The following is a 23,625-nucleotide window of genomic DNA, read 5'->3' as shown; positions in this document are numbered from 1 at the left end:
TCCCCATAATGAATTCCTGGGCTTCCTCCTACTGTTCTCGTAGTGGATTTGATTACGCACACTCATTTCACAAATCCTGTTTCCTGCTTCTGTCCTCTTAGCCAAGATATACAGAAGGAGAATAATAACAATAGCAGCTAACTTTTATTAAGACCTTACTATGTGTCCAGGGCTAAAAGCCTTTTTGCACATTAACAAACACATAAAGGATGTAGCATCATTGTCCTCCAGATGAGGAATGTGAAGCTTAGGAGGGTTAGAAAACTTGTTCAAGACCTCATTGCTAATAAGTGGCAGAACTGGGATTCAAACCTGGGCTGTCTGAGTCTAACCACAGGGACTGAGGGATTGGTTAAATCCAAGAGGGAGCCACTGTATGTCCCCAGATTCAGTAAAGGCACACTTACCTGCCCCATCAGGAGTGATGGTTCCCAGTTTCACAGCTAGAGGGTAGCCCGTGTCTCTGTAATGCTCCAGAGCGTGCCCATTACCCCCAGAGCTGTCGAAGAACCACTTTCCACACAGGACAGAGCCGTCGGTCAGGTTCAACCACAGGTTTTCCCGCAGGTCACACCTGGCACACTTCCAACCACTGGAAGTCATTGGAGAGCAATCAGAACAGCCAGAGCATAACAAAAAAAACAGCATCTAAGAAAATAGCATCTGAAGCAGGCGGGTCACAAGAATTGCTCAGTGGAATAACAGAGAACTGGTGCTTCCCTGATTTCTCCCCTTCAAAACATGACAGTCACCCCTCCCCGAGCAGCAGGGCCACTCCACACCCCACCTGCCTCCAGATGTGGACTAGCTCCTCCCAGCATCTCTGAGATGGCTCTTTTACTTTAGAAAACTGACACACAACATGGGGGTAGGGGAGGAAGTCATTTCTTTAAAATTCCTACGTGAGGGACAGGGGAGCTTGAACAAATTAAAAATATTAAGGATTTTGTAGATATAAACATCTAAAGTTCTAAAGCATTAGCCACTCATAGTAAGACTAGTTTAAACAAAACCCTACTACACTGCAAATCTAAATCAATTAGAAAGGAAACCAACTTAACTAAATGTTGAATGTCAGCTATGTGCCAGGTGCCTTACAAAAGTCTTGTCATTTAATCTAATAAAGACCTTTCGGCATCAATATTACCATTCGTATTTTTACAAAGGGAGAAACTGAGGCCCAGAAGTAACCCTCCTATCCTAAGAACACAAAGAACATGAATGCACTACAGTCAGGGTCTAACCAAATCAAACATATTCCTAATCCATCTGCTCTTTCTCACTGTAGCTGCCTCTTTAAATACACCAACACCTAATAAGGAGATGCTAATGTAGTTCAAAGAGCATTCCAGCCAAAATGTGACAGGCAAAGACTGTGGTAAGTTGGGTTCCCCTAGAACAGACTCTGAGACGAAGCTATGAATGTCAACGGCATGGTTGGGAGGTGATCTCAGAGGAGAAGGGAAGAGAGACAGGAAAGGGCAGGAAGCCAGTACAGGGTATGTTAATGCCCACTATGAGCAGTTGGGGCTCAGGCTAGCTGGGGAACTACATGAGACGGATATCCCATCTGGGGGTGCAGGGAGATGGGGTGTTTATCCACCCACTCCACAGTCACTGGTTGAGGGCTGTTTCAGGAGGAGAAGAGGAAGCTTTAACTCTGTGACTGTCCCACGCACCGGCCTAGCTGGCTTCAGCAGGCAGAGAAAGCCCTCAAGTAGAGTTGCAGGTGCTTGCAACTGGCAGCTTTACGGCAGGGAAACGCTTAGAGGTGTGTATGGGCTGGGCATGTTCAGCATCTACTACAAAGGTACAGAAAACTTTAGAGAGAAGTTTTGAGCTTAGTTTTAATAAAAGGCATCTGGTAAGAAAATACATAACTCCTAATTCAGAGAATTGGCCAATTTGGGGGCATAAAGTTTCATTTTGCTATTTGACTCTCACCTTGGAGGAATCCTGACTCCATTGTCCAACTGAGTGAGATTATTGGCATATTTTGATACTGGTAATTCATTGTCCCATGTGTCTGGGTCCTGCTTTCTGTACGGAGATTTTGAGCTGAGAACTGCATCACAGGCTATTGTTACCTATAAGAAAAACCCAGATGCAATATATAAAAATGGCTTGAGAGAACAGGAACTTCTAGAAAATGAATTTAAAAGCTTATTAATAAATACAGCTTAACTGAAGAAAATTCAAACAGCATAGTTACCAAGTGAGTGAGATCCTGGTTTCCTGCACTTTTCCCTGGACCTAGCTAAGTTTTACCCCTGGCCTAGAGGTTGTAGTACTGACAATGACACAAGATAGCAAAGAACCAAATTCAGTTTGTAAGTCAAGCTTAGGGGTCAGATTTAATAATTCCTACCACTTAGCAAGCAGGGTGAGAAGTCTGAGCTAAAAAATGTACAGAGGTGAAATTAGGTACAGGAATGCCCAGGATTTACCTGAGTGATGTGTTTTCCTCCCAACAAATGTACACCCAGATATCCAATATCCTCAACTTGTCACACAATGCCATGTGGTCAAGTGAACTTGAATGGAATGTAAGCAATGGCTCCATTTCTTAATCTAGTGCAAATGTGACCCTGGACGGGGACATGCCTGGGTGTCTCTTTGCCAGACCAGTCCACATCATGAGCAAATCTGTGATATTCTGCTTGGCACTAACTGACCACAGGAGAGGAGGAAGACAGATTCTCTGCCTTTTCACAAACCAGACTTGATCCTGGCCACATGCCTATTACCAAATTTGCTATTTGCTATTTTTAGCTATCTTTAGAAATTTATATTCTGGTGGGAAGAGAAAATGATACAGCTGCTTTGGAAAACAGATCGGCAGTTCCTCAAATGGTTAAACAGTTACCAGACTCTGTAATGGACCCAGCAATTCCACTCAAGAGAAATGAAAATATGTGTCCACACAAAAACCTGTACACAAATGTTCTTAGCAGCATTATTTATAATAGTCAAAAATGGAAATTACCCAAATGCCTATCAATGATAAATAGAACATAAAATAAAATAAAGTTTGTTCATACAATGAAATGTTATTCAGCAATAATAAGGAATTAAATACTGATACACGCTAGAACATGGATAAATCTTGAAAATATATGCTAAGTAAAAAGACACCTGTCACATAGAATAACATATTGTATGATTCCACTTATAGGAAATGTCCAGAAGAGGCAAATCTATAGAGACAGAAAGTAGATTAGTGATTGCCAGAGGTTGGAGGGATGGGGGTTTGGAGGGTGATGTCTAAGGGCTGTGGAGTTTTTTGGGTGGAGCAATAAAAATGTTCTAAAATTAGACAGTGGTGATGAGTTTCCAACTCTGAATATAATAAAAGGCACTGAATTGCAAAAAAGTTTAAAAACAAAAATAAGATTTGTATTCTACATCACTAACATCCTGCATAATTAGTTGGCCATTTTCCCCTGAGTAGCACTGGCAACTGACGCTAAAATAAGTAAGAAACAAAGGACCAAGTTCCCTCAGCCACCATCCCACACCCACCTAGCCCGTCAGCAATTCCTATGAGTCCTACATCCAAAATGTATTTGGAATCCACGTCTCCATTTCAACCACAACCATCCTAGTCCCAGCCACCCGCCGGGCTCACCAATGGCTACACAACTGTCTCATTACATCTCCTTTCTTCAACTCTTATTCCCTCTTCCCTGCACAGCAGCCAAAGTGATCTGCCGTGTAAATTAGATTCCAGGCTTCCCCAGCTTAAAACTCTCCAAGGTTAAACTGAACACACCAACTGATGACGCTGGGCTAGACATAGTCAGGAACGAGGAAGCAGTCCCTGCTCTCAAAAAGCATGTAATCTATCAATCAGGCATCCATAAATATAATTAAACCTTTTTAAAGAGATAAGACCATTCCTCTTTCACCACAAGCATTGTTGTATAATTAGCCTTTCTTTTCAGTTATCAAACTTCATCTCCCACCACCTTCCAGGGATGCCCATGAAAAGAGGGCTGAGTTCCCCAGAAGCCGCTTCCAGATTTCATGGTTTGGGTCGTGCCGCTTTAGCACTTCTGGCTACAGCACCTTAACCTTTTTAGTCTGGACCATCATAACCTCCATGTTTGTTTTACCTACTATCGGGATCATTTCTCTGTCCTCCTTTGGATTTTTTCCACTCTATTAGATCTTTTTTAAGTGTCTTGGTTTGAAATGCATAATGATTTCGAACAAGATTCAGATATAATCGTCTCTCTTTTCTTTGAATATTCTTCTAGTGACACCCAACAAAATTTCCTTAGATTTCTGGGCTGCTATAAAACATTGCTCTAGTGTTTTCAGATTACCATCTAAAATCACTTAAAGGCCCTTTTTATGGCTTTTGCAGCTGAAGGTCAGGATCCATCATCCTATATTCACACTGTGAATTATTTTCCTCTGGATTTGTTACCTGGAGTGAAGTGAACTTGGTACTAGTCCAGGCTCCATTCCAAGTCTCCACAAGCCTCAAGGTCAGTGGTGTGCTGAAATTGGCTCAAACTGACTCATAAGAGCTGATTATTAAATTTTAAGAAATTTTGCAAGATGGTTGCTAGTCATTATTATAAAGTAAATTATGTAAATTTACAATTAAATAAGATACTTTTTTGAAAAAGGTAACATATTCAAAAACTCTTCACTTCCTGATTGTTTTACTGTATCTTACTATTATCTACGTGCCATTGAGGTTACTTACGTCTACGTTAGCTGAATGGTGGAAATTCTGCAGAACGGTCTGCTACTGTGCATCTCTTCCCAACACCACATTCAGTGATGTCACACGGTTAGCCTGAAATCGGCCATGGGGGGAGTACTGACACCATGGAAATCGCAAACACTACAAAGCAGGGCTTTTCACCCAGGGAGCCAACTGTGAAACATTTACAAGCACACCACTGCTCAGGCTCCTGATGTCCAAAACAAAGGCACTGGGTTTCAGTCTCTAAGATGCTGCTATGTCTCTGTGAGCCCTGCATTACTCAGAGGTGGTTTAACTTTCTGGTAGAACCTATAGAATAACTTTCTGAAATGGAAATTGTTCTACACTGAGATGTTCAAGAGATGAAAGAAGAGTCACCAGGTTAGATGTTTTTAAGCTCAATACCTTTTATTTAAAAGTTTAAAAAGAGAATCATCAAACACCAAAAATGTAGCAAAAGCATGAAAAGAAGATATAGGTTAGCATTAGATAATCCAGGTTTTTCTTTCAATCTCCCCAATCCCACCTTCCAAATAATTCTTTTTTTTATTTTCCATTCTTAAAGTATTTTTTAATTCTAAAAGACTCTATTAAAAATTATGATATATCTTGCTGGATTAGGATTTCTACGGGCACTTCCCTTTAAAATAAGAATTTATTCACACTTCAAATTATACTCTGCATATAGGAGTAATTAAAAGGCTTTTGTATTAACTTTTTTCACATAAAGACTTCTTCATGAGTGAATGAGAGAAAAATAATTACTCATGACATTCATTCAAAATATCCTTTACTTCTCTTTTGACAGAAGAAATAAGAATTATATTTAACAAGGGCAAGGAGGACTCTCAGTATTACAGAGGTATAAGCTTTAGTATATAATAGCAGCTAATAGGATGAGGTAAGGCCATTTTGTCCACTAATATATTTTATCCTTGGTAACGGCCACGTGAGTCAACACAGGGAATTGAGAAAGCAAAGGCAATTTAATTCTGCGTGCCTTACTGAACACTGTGCACTTAGTACTGAAAAGGATGTGTACATTTAATAATTAGAAAAGTTACAATAGGTAAATACACAGAATTCTCATTTCTATGGTCTTATATTTAGATACAAAGTAGATCAGAGGCAAAAGAGGTTGAATGGTGGAAACCTAGTCACTAATGACATGGAAGCCCCAAGCCCAAATGTCCCTCTTGGCAGAGGCGAGTGAACACATGGCATAGATACAGAGTCACGCAATGCCTAGAAGGCTCTGACACCTAAAGACCTGGCTTTGTTCCCAGCGGGGTTGAGGAGGGAAAAAATGAACTGGCATGTCTAGCCTCAACCCACCATGATCCGCTGTCATCTATGACCCGGCCCTGGGAAGTCAAGGTGTGCACAGACTGGAAAAGAGGAAAAGGAGAAGAAGAAAGGAAAGAGGGTGGAGTGATGGAGGCAATACAGGAATGAGGAAAGAGCAGGAATAACATTGAGGATCCTGCAGGAACTCTGTGCTCACTACGGGATGCAAGAATCAAAGGAAAACAGCCTGGCTTCCCCTCTTCAACCCCACCATCCCCACCTTCAAGTCATGCAGGAAACTAAGGTCCCTCCACAAAATTGGATTAGAAAGAAAGAAAAAGGAAGAAAAGATAAGGGAAAGGGAGAACTTTTCCCCCTGAAAGTTCACCCCCCAAAATATCTAAAAGCTAGAAAGTAGTCTTAGTCTGCATAGAGAGCAAAACTGAACAGAAGGTTCATACTATCCCAGAGCTCCCACAGACCTGTGTTTGTAAATGTTTGCTTCTTTTTATAACTGTGTTGCTTTTGTTTTAGCAGTGGAGCACTTTTATTTTTTCCAGACAAAATCTTACATGGAAAGACAACACAACAAATGTGATAAAAATATCATCATCCCTCTGATCAAAAGCCAGTCCCTCTCCAGGATTCCCTGCACACTTGGGGCGCACAGTTTGAAAATCTAAGCAACAGATTGTGACTCAGCAGGCAGAAGCCAGCCCGTCCTCGAGGAGACCAGACTCATGGACAAGGAAGCCCAACAGCACTGGAAGTAAGAGGCACCGAAGGGTATGCATGGCCCAGTGCTACCGAAATGTGGCCCTGCGAGTCCCTTGCCACAGAAGAGAAGCGATACGCTCATGCTTACCCTCTTCTCTCATTCACCCCACCTCCCCCCGTTACACACGCACCGCACACGCACACACACCTGACACAGAGAGTCACGCGCATCTAGCTAGCAGCCGTGCACACTCACTGACCAGGGCTGGCAACTCCTCAATATTTGGCAGTGCTATTTCATAGTGGTCTGGGAATATAACAAGTTTGGCTTCATCTTCATATTCATAATCGTCGCTATTTAAATCGTCTTCAGTATCTAGATCTGAGGAGAAAACAAAAACAAAGAACAAGAAGTGAGGAAAGTAACATCCCACACTAAGGCAGCATCACTGGGAAAGCCAGAAATCACAGGGATGAAACACCAGGGGCGTGACACTGACAGCTGCCTCATCTGCCATGACCGGCCATCTGCTCCAACCAGGAGTGACAGGCCTTGCCATCATTCCTAACTTTAAATACTTATTTACCAGTGACAGATGTATGAAGAAAACTGAGTCAGATCATAAAGCTTTACAGTTAACATAGACACATGTGCTAGATACACAATTCTTAAAGTTTTTTAAAGAATAGATTGTTAATTATGATTTGTCGGGTTCCTGGCTCCTGATTTCACAAGAATGGGCTGGAATGTTTTCCACAATGTTGCAATATGGAAGAAAGTACATGGGTTTGAGATTAGATAAACCTAGGTTCAATTCTGACTCCAAAACTTAATGTTATTTTAGGCAAGTCGCAAACTTTCTAAGTCTTAGTTTCCTCATTTGTAGCATGGAGATATCTAACACAGTTTATATAGGAGATAAATGAGAAGTTGTACACAAGAGACCTGGCATGTAATAGGTAGTCAATAAATGGGAGCTATTATTTAAGAATAAAACCTCCCTCTCACTCTCTCTGACTATCTCTGTCTTTCTCTCTGTCTCCTCTCTCTAAGAGTTGTTGGGATATTGAGTAGTAAACCAGAGAGGGAAACCCTATCATGTGCACGGTCCTGTTGTCTTCAGGCTGGTGAGAATTCTCAGTAAGAAATATAAGCAAGCTCCTCTAGCCTGTTATCTACCAAGTCATCATCTCTTTGCTTGGCTTATCTCTAGTGAGGATTAGGTGGACACTCCAGGAAATGTTTTGTCACAATATTAACATGAACATTTCAGCCTCACGTTTTCAGGGACATCAGCAACCCAGACCATGTTTGTGTATTTATACATTCTAAACTATGGTGACAAAGAGTTATTGAGCTATGTGGCACTCACACGCACACAAGCCCATACACAAACAGGCACACAAACACACGCAGAAACATGGCTCTGTAGATGGAAAAAAGTTATTTTTAGATGAAGCAGCCATCCAAGAACCAAAAGATTTAGATTCTGTTATGGCCTTGTATGTGCCTTCAACCAAATCTTAGTATATTTCTGTGTATGGCTCTGCTCTTGAATTCCCAAAGGTAGGACAGTTTTACAAAAATAAGACATAGCTAAAACACAGTCTAAACATTTTAATAAAAGATTCTAAATAATAAGAATCAGAAATAACAAAATAAAGAACCAAACAACATTGTTAGATAGCCATCACAGATTAATCTAACAAAAAAAGCAATTTTAAAGAAGATTCTACGAGTTTAAAAAGTAACAAATGGCATTTATTTAAAAGAAATAATTCAAACAAAGACATTCTATATGTTATAAAAATTTGAATGCCTCAATATCTATAATTTTTAAAAAATAGAAACTAATGTTCAATGAGAATGATATTCAACGCAGTAGAATATTATTTAAATGATAGTTATTTAGAATGTAGAAACATAGAAATGTTTATGCTATGTTAATGCTAAAAATACAAAATTCCTCTTCACTATAAAGACAAATTTGTATTACACTCATAGACCAAAAATGGAAGTAAACCTAAACAAATGAAAACCGTGAGTGGGTGGACTTTTCTCTATTCTTAAAATGTTCTCTACTATTGATAAAATAATGTGTAAAGTACTGTCTAGCTAGGGCTGGGTCTGGAGCTCACAGACCACTCAAGCCCATTCCAGACTGGGTCACAAACCCTTCACATGCCAGGCTGGGTCCCCAGACCCATCACACGCCAGGCTGGGTCACCAGACCCCACACACGCAGGTCTATGAGCTAGGTAACCAGCAAACAGATCCTTGGAAGCTGTAGGTTCAAAAGCATGGCCATGTGAGTGGTGGCCACTGGAGGCAGTAGTCAGCCAAGATGGCCACACCACGCATGCACACCAGCTCCACACACACACACACACACACACACACACACACACACACACACACACACACACACACACACACACACAATTTGTTTACTGAACCACTCCCAACCAGCCCAAGGCAAGAGGGCCTCATTAAATTGTTCTATTTTCCAAATAAGTACCAATTGTTTTATTTCTGTGTACAGATTCGGTTCATACAAGATATTATCTCTTTTCCACGGAAAACATATTCGCTTAATGCTAATTCAAATCTTACCTGGTGTAAATAAATAAAGTCCAAAAAAAGAAAATCCCACTCTGATATTTACTGGCTATGTAATCCTGGGCACGTTCTTTCCAAGTTCATTTTCCTCATGACTAAGCCATGGATAATATTATCTACCCCACAAGACTGTTAAGAGGATTGAACAAGATATGCTTTTAAGGCACCTAATATAGGATCGGGTAGGTGCTAGGGGCTCCACAAACAAAGCCACCATCACCATCATCATCATCATCACCTTCTCCAAGTTCCTGACCACTAACGCAATCAAAAATGGCTTCCCTTCCTTTTGGCTGCGCCAGCTCCAAAGCAATCTTGAAATAAGTTTCAGGAAGACCATGGTATTATGTGGGGATCTTCTGTGTGATCTGGGTATGGAGAAGATATGGCCTTCAAATGATTCTAGATTGTAAGTTCAGAGAGTGAGAAACGGGTCTTACACACCTCCCGTATCCCCAGCCCCTGTACAGTGCCCGGCACACACCAGACACTCAGTAAATGTCTGTAAAAGGGGACTTCGGGAAGCCAACAACAGCACCCTGCTAAGGACACAGCAAAGCAAGAACATCAGAAGAGTTTCTGTGTTGCTGTTGTTGTTGTTTTTAATTGGCAACTGACATGTGTTTAAAAAGAAGCAGGACTGCATCATGCAAAAAAGCAGAACATTGTTGTGCTTCTTTACACTTCTTCTATAGTTGACTTTTATTTTTGTTTTTAATTCATTGGAATGGAAGAGGGCCATGATCTTTCCCAAACTTCTTAATCCAAGTTAGGGAAAAGTCCAGCAGAGGTAACCTACATTCTGATTTTAAGGGACAAATCTAAGGTCTCTCCTGAACATAAATGACCCCAAAGCCCTAAGTATAATCTAAAAACTCCACATCCCTTTAAATCGAGTCTCACCACCACAAAAACTGAGGAAGCTACAGTGTAACCATACACAAGGGACCAGTAGGACTGCGACTCCCAACTTCTCCCCCGCGGCTGCTTTCTACCGTGGCTGTCAACTGGCAATACCCAGATGAGCGGTTTCTCTAAGTTAAAAAACAAAATATAAAAACAAAAAGAACCCTCTTCCCCAATTCTACTTCGATGATCCTCCCAGATCCCTGGAAGATGTGGCTGGAACTACACCCATTTCCCCAAGAAGCCTAAGCTGCAAACGAGGATTTGGGGAATGGATCCCTGAACAAAACCAGAGCTCGGAGTCTGAGGTCAGAGTTCTCTCAGCCTGACCATAGTGACGTGAATTCATATATGGGAGGCAAACAATCTGTCTGTCCCAGTTCAGCAAAACCTGACCAGCTATTTACCTTCACAGTAAGGTACGGAGAAAAGCCCCTTAAGCACAGAACATGTTCTATGACCCACTTCAAAAGGAAATGGCAAAATGGAGTTTATTTAAACCTTCTAGTCATAGTAGACTCTGATGAGTTTTCTGAATAGGCCCATTCCTGGAACTTTTCACAAATTTTCTGTTTTCAACCTGTTTTTCATTGATATGACCACCTGGGCTATGCCAAAAAAGTGGAATTTAAACTTTCTCAGGTTAAGCAGTAGCTCTTCAACATTCCATACTTCAGACACAGAGAAACTTAACTCATTCACTCCTATTTGTGAAAATTTGGGGGGGCTCAATAACAATATGAATATTTAAGACTTTTAATGACATATCAAAGATGTTGTGTATTATTTAAATTAATGCATTAGCAGTTATTTACAAATCTGTATACATTTATACTTTCTTGTAAAAAAATATATACAGGTTGAGTATCCCTTATCCAAAATGCTTGGGGCCAGAAGTGCTTCAGATGGTAGATTTCTTCAGACTTTGGAATATCTCTATATACATCTTGGGGATGAGACCCAAGTCTATTGCAGCTGGGGGGGTGTGGATCTTTACTCCCTTAGGGAGGCTGAATAAACTGTGTGTTATGCACCTGCATTTTGACTGTGACCTACCACATGAGGTCAGGGGTAGAATTTTCCACTTGCAGCATCATGTCACACTCAGAAAGTTTCAGATTTTTGAGCATTGCGGATTTCAAATTTTCAAATAAGGGATGCTCAACCTGTATGAGATTAGGCCAGAATCACAGAGGATCCCAGACTCCCTTACCTGCCTCCTTCCATCCTTCTATCTCATAAAACACTAAGTGTTACCAACTTATTCCCCAAATTGACAAACTTTCATATTTTTCAAGCTATCTTTCTAAAAGACAACCTCAGTGTCCCTTGCTAGCTTGAAAATGTTAATGCAGAGTTACCCAAACTTTCCCAGTTCACAGCAGCCCTAAGCATCCCAGCAGTTTTCTCACATTGGCCCTAAACCAAAAGAAATACCTAATGGTCTGTTTACTTAGTAGTTAGGTCCAAACAACTTAGTAAGCATTTACATTTCTGCACACCTATTGGGTACTGCACAACTTCTCTTTGAATCAGAGCAAACACTATTACCCTTGTTTCCTGTTCCACATTGATTTTTATATCATACTTACTTTTTACAATACAAACCAACAAGAAACCAGCTTCACAAAGAGACAAAGTCATTGGAAGGAATATAAGGCAACCTAATAGTAAAACTACATCAAGCTTAGTTCATGCAATGTTCAAGCATCACTGTATTCCCTCGAAGATTTAAAATATCCCTCAGTGCACCTGTGAATTCCTAGCAGCACTCCAGGGTGCCCCAAAGCACAGTTTGGGAACCAAAGTATTAATGGCTCCCTACTGCCCATGGGTAAAAAAAATGTAAAAGTATGGTGTATGTATAACTGTATATGTATAACTGAAAGGATATACAAGATATATAAAGATGTACAAACAGAAAATACTATTTGTCTCTGAAAACAGTAACCAAGAGGCTGGGAGACAGGGAAGGGAGGAAAACTTACTTTTCATTGTGGAACCTTTTCAGCACCACGCTCTAACCATGTGTGCTACTGGCCAGCCCCTGCAGAGCCTTTTATAACTTTTCAATTTTCAGTTTTGTCCATGTGTTGTTACATAATCAAAAAATATTTTTTTAATCCTAAATACAAAAAAGCATGAAATTTAAATGATTTAATAATTACCAATCATTATAGTTTTTGCTTTTAAAAAAAATTACCAACAAAAGCTAGAGCTAAGGTCATTTCACCTGAATGAACATCAAGGTAATTGGGAGGAAGAGCAACTTGACATTGAGGGGCAGGATGGTGCTCAGGAGACTTGGGCAAGCCATTAGCACCAGCTAATGGCCTCAGCTTCCCTTGCAAAATCAATACTGAAGGTCATAACTGAATGACTCAATGGTTTCAATGTCACTGTTGAGCCAATGGAAAAGGAATTATTCACAAAGTCATCAAATGAGTGGGGGAAAAAAGCCTCTATCCGAGATAAAGCACTGGGCATCCTTTTTATGAAGGGGCATCATAAGTACATTTCAGCACCAGTAAAACAGCACTTTCTAGTCAAAGAAATTAAGAGAAACTGCAAAAGAGAGTTCAGATTGTATCTTCCTTCCCCAAAAGATACAATCCCAATGTCCCTTTTAGGGAAGAAATCTGTGACAAAAGCTACTAGCTGCTCCACATAGCCATTGTCCCCTTCTTCCTTAGTAACAGACCCCCAACTTTACTCAATGAAGCCAGTTAGTAGACCTCATTTTCCAGTCTCCTGTGCAGGTAGGTGTGGCCATGTGACCAAGTTCTGTGCAAAGAGGTGTAAACTGAATGAGGTTCTATGAAAAGGCTGACAGAAGGAAGGTGACCGCTGGGAGATGAGACCGTTTTGTCCTCCCTTCCTCTTTCCTGCTTTCCAAAATGGGGATGTGATGGCTGGAGTTCCAACAGCCATTTTGGACCATGGAGTGACCATGAGATTGGAACTCACAGGCCAGGATGGAGGGTGAAGCAGAAATATGGGAAGAGTCTAGATGCCTGACGAACAGGAGGCCATCATGTCAGCCTGGGCTTGTTTCCCAATATCCTCTATATGACAAAGAAATAAATATCTACCTTTTTTGAAGTTATCAATATCTTAAGTTTTATGTTACATAGCCAGAGGTAACCCTAATATAGCCCATCACTGATATGAATTTACAGGCCACAACAACTTGAACACAGAGCTGGGACCAACATGACAAGAGAAAAGCACCTGTTCCTGGGAGATAAGAAGCAGCAGTTGAGGGGGTTATAAATCAGGGCTTGCAAAACCAAATTCTCACTTGGATGAAGAAGCTACAATAAATTTGTAAAGCACCTGGGTATAAAACAATAGCGAGAAATGGGGCCTGGGGCAAGCCCCAGAGTGCTAACGGCATTTGAATTTAAATTTTTTTTTAAACTGGTAGGTCCAAATAGAACAATTTTGCTAGGCTGTGAGTTTCAGATACATCCTGTGGTTTTCTAAGACATGGAATATTGAGTGAAAATAGAGGGCAGTTGTAGAAAAAGTCCCAAAGAAAAGAAATGGTGGGTGGCACTCCCACGGGGCAACAAAGGGTCCATGTAAGATGAAGCACAAAACTTCAGTGCTTACCTTTGACTTAATTTTTAAAACAATTATTTGGCAACATTCTATACCACCGAAATAGTCACAAGAAAATCAAACCTCAAGGTCTTCTGAGAAAAAGACACAATGGTTAATGGCCAAGAGGCCAGCTAATTCCTTTTCAACCAAAGAAAACAATGAAAAGTAACAGTAAGTCAAAATGTTTAATTATTTCCACCTTCGAGAAGGCCATACTGACGTCATTTATTTTGAAAGAAGTCACATATCTATATGTATATATGTGTATAGATTTTTTTTTTTTTACAAAAATCATACCATGCAAATAATTTTGAAATTCCTTTCAAACACTAATCCCTCGCATTTAGGAATATAAACTTGCTTAATCAAACATTACCAAACCACTTTTTCTCCTGAGAAAACCATATCAGAAGCTTAATATGAAATGTGACCATAGTTAAATGATATAGAAATCAGAAGTCATTTGCATAAGCAGAACTGGCTCTTCTGAATGAGAGAAATAAAAATCACAATGAGGCAAACACCACTTAATAATTGTTGCAGGCAAAATTCACTGATGAAAGCTAAAATTAGTAGGCAAAACTTTGATCAGAAACAAGATATCAGCACAGTCTCAAAGTATCACCCCAAAGATATGTATTAATTACACTCTATAGTGAAGAAACCCCACAGACACCAAGTTCAATATCACCAGTATGAAGACATGTCAACATCACATACCCTCTGATATCACACACTAAGAAGAGCACGTTACCTCTGAGACATTCCTGCCAAAAATGCATAACTTCAGATTTATCATGAGTAAACATCAGACAACACCAAACAGGTACATTCTACAAAATGACTGACCAGTACTTTTCAAAAGTGTCACAATGAGTTAAGACAAAGAAAGGCTGAAGAACTATCACAGACTGAAAAGGTTTAAGGAAACATGACAACTATTACAATGTTGGATCCTGGATTGGACCCTGTAACCAAAAAAAGGATATTAGTGGAAAAATTGTGAAATGTGAATAAAGTCTACAGTCTGGCTAATTTTTTTAAAAAAGAAAAACTGGCTCTTCTTTAATGTCAGTAAAAAAAAGAGACCAAAAGCAGAATCACAGTGACTCCCTAGCCACTGCAAGTACAGGTATAATTGCTTCAAAGCACCAAACCCATCTAAGAGTACTAAAAGCATCCCTCACCACTGGGTAAACGCAAAGTGGAGTCGAAGCTTCTCAATTTAAATTTGTACATCTCATCATTAAATTGTACAGCAATGAACAATGTATTACTCCAAATCAAATATGCACAAGTGTGGGTACACACATGCACACATATGCGTGCGCGCGCACACACACACACACACACACACACACACACACACACAGAGAAAATTTTGGTACACTATTAATGACCATTCACATTACCTAAAAAAATCTTGGCATTCCTCCTTTTTGGTAAAGCTCCACCAGACGCCCCTCTTACCTTCTGAAAAGAAAACAAGAGATCATCATTAAAAGGTAGCCTATAAAACAAACAATTTTGTGGGGTAAATACATCTCAAATGTTCCCAGTTTTTATTAAAGACCAAGAGGAAATGTTCAACCTGAACTAGTGATTCCAGGATAAACAGGAACTTGACCCAGGTCAATGCAGATAGGTGAAGGTAATGCAATTGTCTCACCTGATTATTTTCACCTAGTTATAAAAAAAGCACATCTGGAAAGGAAAGTAGAAACCAGGGATCAAGGTGAAGTTAATGCTTAAACTTCCAATCAGCACATGCTCCCGAGAGAGCTGGAGTCCACGCCTGATGATGTGAAACTCTGGAAAGATGAAATGGCTCCAGAGGTGAAGATCTCATTCCCTGCTTACCCAGTGGGTTCCTAGCACTTGGTCCTGGGCATGCTCAATAAATATTGTTTGAAGATTCAGCAAATACTGATACATAGTCGCTGATATTCTGGTCATATGAAACTTCAATCTAACCTCCCTAATCATATATGTTGGAACACCAACAGATGGCTGTGTTCACCCTCCTAAGCTTCATGTGTTTTCTACCTATGGTGGAAGTCCTCAGCAGCAATGAAATAAACACCTATCAGGTGGTTATACAAAAGAGGTCACTCATCTGACACTCACACAAAAAATTTTCGCTCTCAAATAGGACTGTAATAATTTTTGTTTAAAATGGCCAAAACCATATTTCCACACTGCATGTTTTTTCAGTAACTGGCAAAGAGCACATTTCCAACAGACCATGGTGTGTGGGTCTAACCCCAGCATCTTTCCAAGCAGCCACGTGTCTGGTGGCATCAAGGCCTTGCTGCACATTTGCTCCTTCTTTAGCTTGTCCTCTCATCAGTCATAAGTCTCTTTTCCTGTATTGTATTATTTGACATTGAAAGCCAACTCATCTTTGTGATTCTCATTAAGTTTTTACAGCTTCTACTATACATTTACAGTTCACATCTTAGGAATCTGAAAATTATAGAACACTTTAGCTCAAAAGCCTGTCTCTCCAAATACTGATGCCAAATGCATGTCTCCTCTTGTAGAATTCCTCTCCTCCGTGATCCCGGAGCAACTTGAATTAGATCTACTTCCTTTCAGATTAAAAAAAAAGTAGAACTTCCTTCTAAAGACCATCACCTCTGCTCCTGTATCAGTCAACACTAGAAATCACCAGGGTTTGAGAAACTTAAGCTCTTCGGTCAGCAAGTATAACTGTGCCCGTGTGTCAGGTTCTGTGCTGGAGCTCAGGATGCAAACTGAACAAAGGCACGATCCATCTGTTGAGGAGCTTGCTAGTGTGGTAGGGGAACATATATGCAAACAGACACACAACAGACTGATGAGTGTTAAGAGAGGTTCGAAAAAAGGTACAATCACATCATAAGGGGAAAATGATGAGTTCACCTGTGGGTAGGGATGTGGGCAGGGCTGGTCAGATAAGAAGAGGAGCAGTTTTGGCATATAGCAGCTACTCAGTAAATATTTGCTTGATGGATGGATAGATGGATGGAGAATGGGTAGATGGGTGAATGGATGGAGGGGTGGAAGAATAGATAGATGGATGCCTGCATGGGGAGGTGTGGATGAACAGATGGATGGATGGATGGATGGACAGATGGATGGGTGAGGAAATGAGAGGATGGATATCCTGACCACAGAGAGTACAACAGATAAAAGAAGAGTGGGGCTAGAAGTAAGCCATCCCAGACAGAAAAAACAGCATGCACGATGGCATGAAATTACAGTGTGTTCTAGAAAGTAGAAGAGGTTTGCTATGTCTGTAGCACAAAGCTGGTGGAGTAAGAGTGAGGGTTAGAAAGACTGCAGGGGCAGATCACGAGTACCTTCATCCTGCAGCACAGGGAGAGACATCAGAGATCTCAGCTTCAATGTGCCACAGATGCACAGGTATATACATTCGGAAAGATCTCTCTAGGAGCAGTGGACAGACTGGGTGGAATTGAAGGCAGCGAGTCTGAAGGAAGGGAGATTAGTCAGAAAACTACAGTACTAGTGCTTTAAAAGATAATAAGCACTCAGACAAGAACAGCAGGGACCTGGGGGCTATTTGGGAAGCCCGGGTAATGAGACTTGGTCACCAACAAGACACTAAAGGAAAGCAGAACCCAAAGGATGTCTAGGTATCTGGAATTCAAGAGGAAGGACAATTTAGAGAAAGAGGGTAATTTGTTCAGTCTGGGCACACTGAACATGAACTACCTATGGGAAGCCGGAGTAGAAAAATCCAGGGCAGAGTCGGATAGTCAGATCTTGTAGAGATATTAATTGGAAATCATCAGCTTAGAGACAGAGGTTAAACAAGGATATGGATGACACTGATGAGAAAGAGCATCTTTCAGAAAAAGAAAATGGGATGGTCAAATGGCATCCTAGGAAATTCCAGTAACTAAGGGGTAAACAAAGGAAGAGAAGCTACTTAAAGAAACTGAAGAAGGGCAGAAGGAATGCCAGAAAAGAACGGTGCCAAAGAAAGCAGGGGAGGAATAGTTCCAGAGGAAAACAAGTGCAAATACTCAAATACTCAAAAAGTCAAGTTATATCAGGGCTAAAACAAATTCTCCAAGAGTGGCAACTAAGAAACAACCTGGACAGTTTTAGTAGATCAACAAGATCAATCAGATGGCAGTGTTGAGCCTTAACAGGAGATGTAGTAGCGAAGATGAGACTAGAAAAGCTTTCTAAGAAGCTTTAATTGAAGGATGAGATGACAAAAGGAGGACACAAATTAGAGGGATGGTTTTATGGCATGTTCTTTATTATGGTGGGAGAAGATAAGCCAGAAGAGGGAGAAGTTGGAGTTAGAAGAGGGGGTGAAGTGAATGAAAGAGCAAGTTTCCCGAGGAAGGAAGAAACAGGACCCTGAGGACAGACAGAACATGGGAGGAACATGGGAAACATGGGACTGACATGGGAGGAAAACAGAAATGGAACCACTTGCAGATGAGCTTCCAGGATGCAAGAAAAACGTTCAGTGAGTTCCTATCCAGGGTCCCTGTTTCTCTGTAAAGTACAAGTCAAAATAGTTTCCTAAGAACAGCACAGGAAGTATCGGTAATGAGGAAAGCATCCAAAGTTCAGAGTGGCCACTCAGGGGTGTGGGAGGGGACACAGACCAGAAGGTTTGCTGGGCAGTGAGAGGGCCAGCGAAGGTGGAAGTCCAGGAATTTGATATGGTCCCAACCCCCCGGTAGTGTGGGGTTCCCAGCGGTCTAAATGGAAACAGAGGGTGATATCAATGGATCACCTGGTTGGACTTCTGGATGATAGTTAAGGAGGCAAAATAAGAAAATAAGGGTCATTTGAAGGAATTGTTGGTGACAGAATGTTTAAAGTAGTGGATGGTGAGCAGGCTAAACAAGTCGCAGGCCTTGGAGGTCTCAAGGAGATAGAATAACAGATTGAAGTAGGAATAAATGAGTGAAAGAGCTAAAATAAGTGGAGGTTGTGGTCAAAGAGTGAAATATTTACATTAAAATTTCAGAGGAAGAACTAACCATACAAGATTACCAGCATTCTAAATTCTGCCACTAACTTTGTGACCCTGAGCAAGTCATTTTAAGTCTCTGAGCCTGTTTCTTTTTCTTTCCCCAACATCTCATCACTTTAAACTAAGACATGTGGGACAAGGCCAACTTCATAAGAATTACTATGTACCACCTAACAGGAGTAGTGAATGTAAATCATATAATATCAGGCCAACATTAAATTATTTTAAAGCTAATCATTGAGTTTATGGCTTATCTGACCTCCTGGCCTTTCTTCTTCCTCTTCTAGCTACTCTCCCCACTGTCCAATTTTGGGATCACTTCTTTGTTAGGAACTTAAGCAGAGAACATATCAGGTAGAATGGAGTGAGAAATAAGATAAAAATCAAATCATCATTGACTATTAAGAAGATCCAATATAGTCCACAAACTATTAGGACTACAGTGAAAGTTGAACAGTGTTGCTACATATAAAATTAACATTTGAAAATCAATAACGGGCCAGCCCCGTGGCTCACTCTGGAGAGTGCGGCGATGGTAGCGCCAAGGCCATGGGTTCGGATCCTATATAGGGGTGGCCGGTTAGCTCACTTGGGAGAGCGTGGTGCAGACAACACCAAGCCAAGGGTTGTGATCCCCTTACCGGTCAGAAAAAAATAAAATTAAATTAAAAAAAGAAAATCAATAACATTGCCTAACACCATAAATAACCAATTAAATATGTAAAAAATAAAAGACAGCAGAAATATTAGTAACAAAAATTACAGGGCACTAAAAAAAAATCTAACAAAATATAAGTTTCTTTACAGAAAATTACAAAATATTATTGAATGACATAAAAGAGACCTGAATAAAATAAAGAAGTATGCCATGCTGAACCATCATTCAATGAATATTTACACAGTACATACTATACACTAGGCACTAAGTGCTGAGGACACAACAGTGAACAAAACAGACAAAAGACCCTGCCATCATGGAGCTTACACCACGATGTGGGTTATAGATTAATCTATAAATTCAATGTGATTGTGATCAAGATCACGACAGGATTTTTTTTAACTAGATGAACTGATTCCACATCCATATAGAAAAATAAACATCTAAAAATACCCAAGAAAGTTCTGGAAAAAAATTAATGTGGAAAAAGCATCTGCACTACCAGATATCAAGGCTTGACACACCAGTGCAGAGACAGACAAATAAGATAAACAGAACACAAGTGAGAGCCCCAAAACAGACCCAAGTGTGAGTGGGAAGTTAAAATATGAAAAGAATGGCACTATATATCACTGGGAAAGTTTGTACTATCAGTAGGGGGCAATTGGTTATAAATATGGAAATAACACATTCCCTTACTTCACACAAATAAAAAATAAACTATAGATGAATTACAGACATAAGATGCTAAAACACACTCAAATACACATGCATACACACTTAATTAAAAAAAAAAAAACTCCTAGAAGAAATATCTTTATTACATTGAGTTTAGAAACAATTTCTTAGATGAGATACAAAAAGCACAACTCGTAAGAGACAAAGTTTAATAAATTTAACTACATCAAAATTTAAAGCTTCTATTGTACAAAATAATTTATAAACAAAGTAAAAAGACAAGCCACAGACTATAAGAAAATTTGTATACAATAGATAAAGGATTAGTATCTAAAATGTAAAAAGACTCATCAAATTTATATGAAAAAGATAAACACAGAGAGAAACAGGCCAGAAATTTAAATAGGCAAATCAGAGAAGAGAAAACCAGAATGATCAATAAATGTATAAAAAGATGTTCAGCCCTCACAAAAGGAAATGCCAAATATTTAGATGCCACTTTATAACCATTGGCAGAAATCAAAAGTCTGACCAAGGTTTGGGAAACAGGAATTCATAATCACTGAAGATAGGAGTGTAAACTGGTACAATCACTCTTGAGAAGTATTTGGCAATATCTAGTAAAAAGGAAGATATGTGCATCCATGAGCCAGCAATACCACTTCTAGATATATTTCCTAAGGAAATCTTGCACATGTACACCCAGGAGAAATGTATAAAATGTTAAATTCTTGCATCACTTGTAGTAGGCCAAAAAACAGAAACACCCTAAGCATTCATCAAGAGGAGAACAGAATAAATTATAAAGTACTCGTAAGATGAAAACCAAACAACTATTAAAATGAATTAAGTACATACAGATACATGTCAACATGGATAGATTCCAAAAACAATGTTGAGGGCAGAAAAACTTTATGCAGAATTATAGGTAGGACCAGCTGATCAGTTCACTTGGTTAGAGCATGGTTCTGATAACACCAAGGTCAAGGGTTCAGATCCATGTACCAGCCAGCCATAAAGAAAAAAAAAAAGGTAAAAAAAAAAAATTATACATAACAGTATGATAGCATTTATGTAAATCTTTAAAACATATAAATTTATACTATATATTGTTCATGAATATGCATAAACAAAGTATAATGATATGCATGAGAATGAGGAACAAAAAATGCACAGCAGTGGTTACTTCTGGGGAGGGAAGGGAACAAAAAGGACTTGAACTTTGAACTTTCACCAAAGCTTTATTTCTTTCACCCCCCCCCCAAAAAAAAAAATCCATGCAAAACATCCAAATGTCTCTTGCTTTTCATTTTTGGTTCCATGAGTGTCTCTGGAATTATGTTCTGTAATTTTCTGTAGTTTTAAACTTAAATTATATTTTTCCAATCAGTCAACCCATGCCTTCTTAACAACTTCAAATAGAAATTTAGAGGAAGGAAAATAAAACTAGTTAAGATAAGGTTTGGGGAAATCTATGAATTTCTGCAAAGAATGCGGTTGTTTCCCGTCATTAAATAAAATCAGAGTTATGTGGGCACAGTAAAATATCCATGTAGTAAAGCACACTAACACAATGTTACAGGAAAGATACTGAGGCCAGCTCTCCAAAAGAGTGATTCTCACCTCTCGCACGTGTCTTTTCAGGTGCATGTATACACTCTGTCCAGTTTTCCGAAAATGTCTTTCAACATGTTCCCTTCCAAAAGCCAGAAATGTATTCATGCATACATAGAGTCCACCTTCAGAATTCTAGAAGGAAGAGACAAGTTACAACATTAGCCATGGATGTCCAGACAGGTGGTCTAAATACAGAAAAAGGGAAGGGGAAGGAAGACAAACAATGAAGACAAAGCCTGGCAAAAGGCCGTGGCAGTTCTTGTAGCCATCTGCAATGACCCTCCAACAGCTCCACAGCCACCCACAGCAGCAGCTCCCACCCTAACCCTGGGCTCCAGCTGCTCCTGAACAGCTGAGCACTGCACTCCGTTCACCAACCCTAGCTACATTCACGGTCAGGGGAGATCCTCAGAGGCCCTGGGAGATAAACATGCTGGTCTGACTTTCCAAATGGGGCAAGGAAAGACAAGGGATGGAAGAGAGTTGGTAAGAGATCCACTGCTATCATCACTGTAATATTTTATTATTGCTCTTCCTCACTCATCGGTGCAAGTATCCAGGAAGATAAAGTTTTAGGTCCTTTTAGCAGAAAAGGATTCTTCAAAGATATTGTTCCTTTCTTTTGGTGGCACATAATATTTGATCGTATCCATTAATAAATTATAACAATTTAATAAATAAATAATAACTTAATAAGTAAATTGTAAAGAATGGAGTCCTTTAATAATCATAGCTGCATTTTATCACATACCTAATATGTGCCAGGTGCTTTACGTATATTATTTCTAATACTGACCACTGCAGCTGCTTATTATTATTTCCACTTTACAGTTTTAAAAAACTAAAGATAATTCACTTGCCCAAGTTCACACAGCTTGGAAGTGTCAGAGTTAGATGTGAATCCATTTCTGGGCCGAGCCTGTGGCGCACTCGGGAGAGTGCAGCGCTTGGGAGTGTGTGGCGCTGGGAGCGTGTGGCGCTGGGAGCGTGGCAACGCTCCCGCCACGGGTTTGGATCCTATACAGGAATGACCAGTGCATTCACTGGCTGAGTGCTGGTCACAAAAAAAAAAAAAGATGTGAATCCATTTCTCTTTTTATCCCTCTATACCACATTTCATAGCACAGAATATTATTTAATAAAGACATTATGCTATAAATCAAAGATATTGTTCACATTTTAGATACCTGACTTTTTATCTCAATTTTATCTCCTTTTCTCTGATTTTGCTTAACATGCTTCTCTATAAACTTAGCCTATAAAATTAACCTTTCTTTCCTCAGTGGAATTGGATTTTTATTAAGTTCCTATTACTATCATCAATCCAAATAATAAAAAACAAAATGATTAAAACACCAGTCAAAATTGCCAACAAACACCTATCAAAATCCCTTACACTGAAGAGTGCAACACCTGGGGTCCTAGGCAGGAGTCAAGGGCAGCACCACCTGCCCAAAAGCAGGCAACAGAGCATGCTGAAAACACCACTTACATATGGGTGGCTGACCACAGCCACTACCACAGTCGTGGCTGCCGCAAAAGTGGCTCAACACCACAGCAGTAGCCACAGACACCATGCAGGTGACCTGCCAGACACTTGACTGCACTGACACAAAGAGAGTCACCAGCAGAGACTGGAAAAAGAAGACATTTCTCTCCTCAAAGCCTACCCCACAGTAAGAGAAGAAGCAACTGCTCTCCCAGACGTCCATACATCGACATAGATACTACAAATATGAAAATCCAAGAAAATATCAAGCCACCAAAAATACACAGTAATTCTCAGATACCAAAACCTATAGAGCAGG

The 23,625-nt window shown here is 39.9% G+C and overlaps 1 protein-coding gene across 2 annotated transcripts in view; it reads right to left on the bottom strand.

The window, feature by feature from the left end:
* Positions 1 to 23,625, bottom strand: part of USP13 (ubiquitin specific peptidase 13) — a 115,099-nt gene that overhangs the window by 66,295 nt on the left and 25,179 nt on the right. For both annotated transcript variants that reach the window (XM_063090043.1, XM_063090046.1), the window contains exons 2-6: positions 21,824 to 21,949; positions 15,269 to 15,329; positions 6,985 to 7,106; positions 1,945 to 2,087; positions 408 to 592 (exon numbers count right to left, since the gene is read on the bottom strand). In XM_063090043.1, coding sequence (XP_062946113.1) covers positions 408 to 592; positions 1,945 to 2,087; positions 6,985 to 7,106; positions 15,269 to 15,329; positions 21,824 to 21,949 — 637 coding nt within the window. The remainder of the gene's footprint in view (positions 1 to 407; positions 593 to 1,944; positions 2,088 to 6,984; positions 7,107 to 15,268; positions 15,330 to 21,823; positions 21,950 to 23,625) is intronic.

The sequence above is a fragment of the Cynocephalus volans genome, chromosome 1, assembly GCF_027409185.1.
Source record: "Cynocephalus volans isolate mCynVol1 chromosome 1, mCynVol1.pri, whole genome shotgun sequence".
In the NCBI taxonomy this organism is placed as follows: Eukaryota; Metazoa; Chordata; class Mammalia; order Dermoptera; family Cynocephalidae; genus Cynocephalus; species Cynocephalus volans.
Note: the sequence above shows the minus strand (reverse complement) of the source record. Positions and strands in the feature narration are given on the sequence as shown.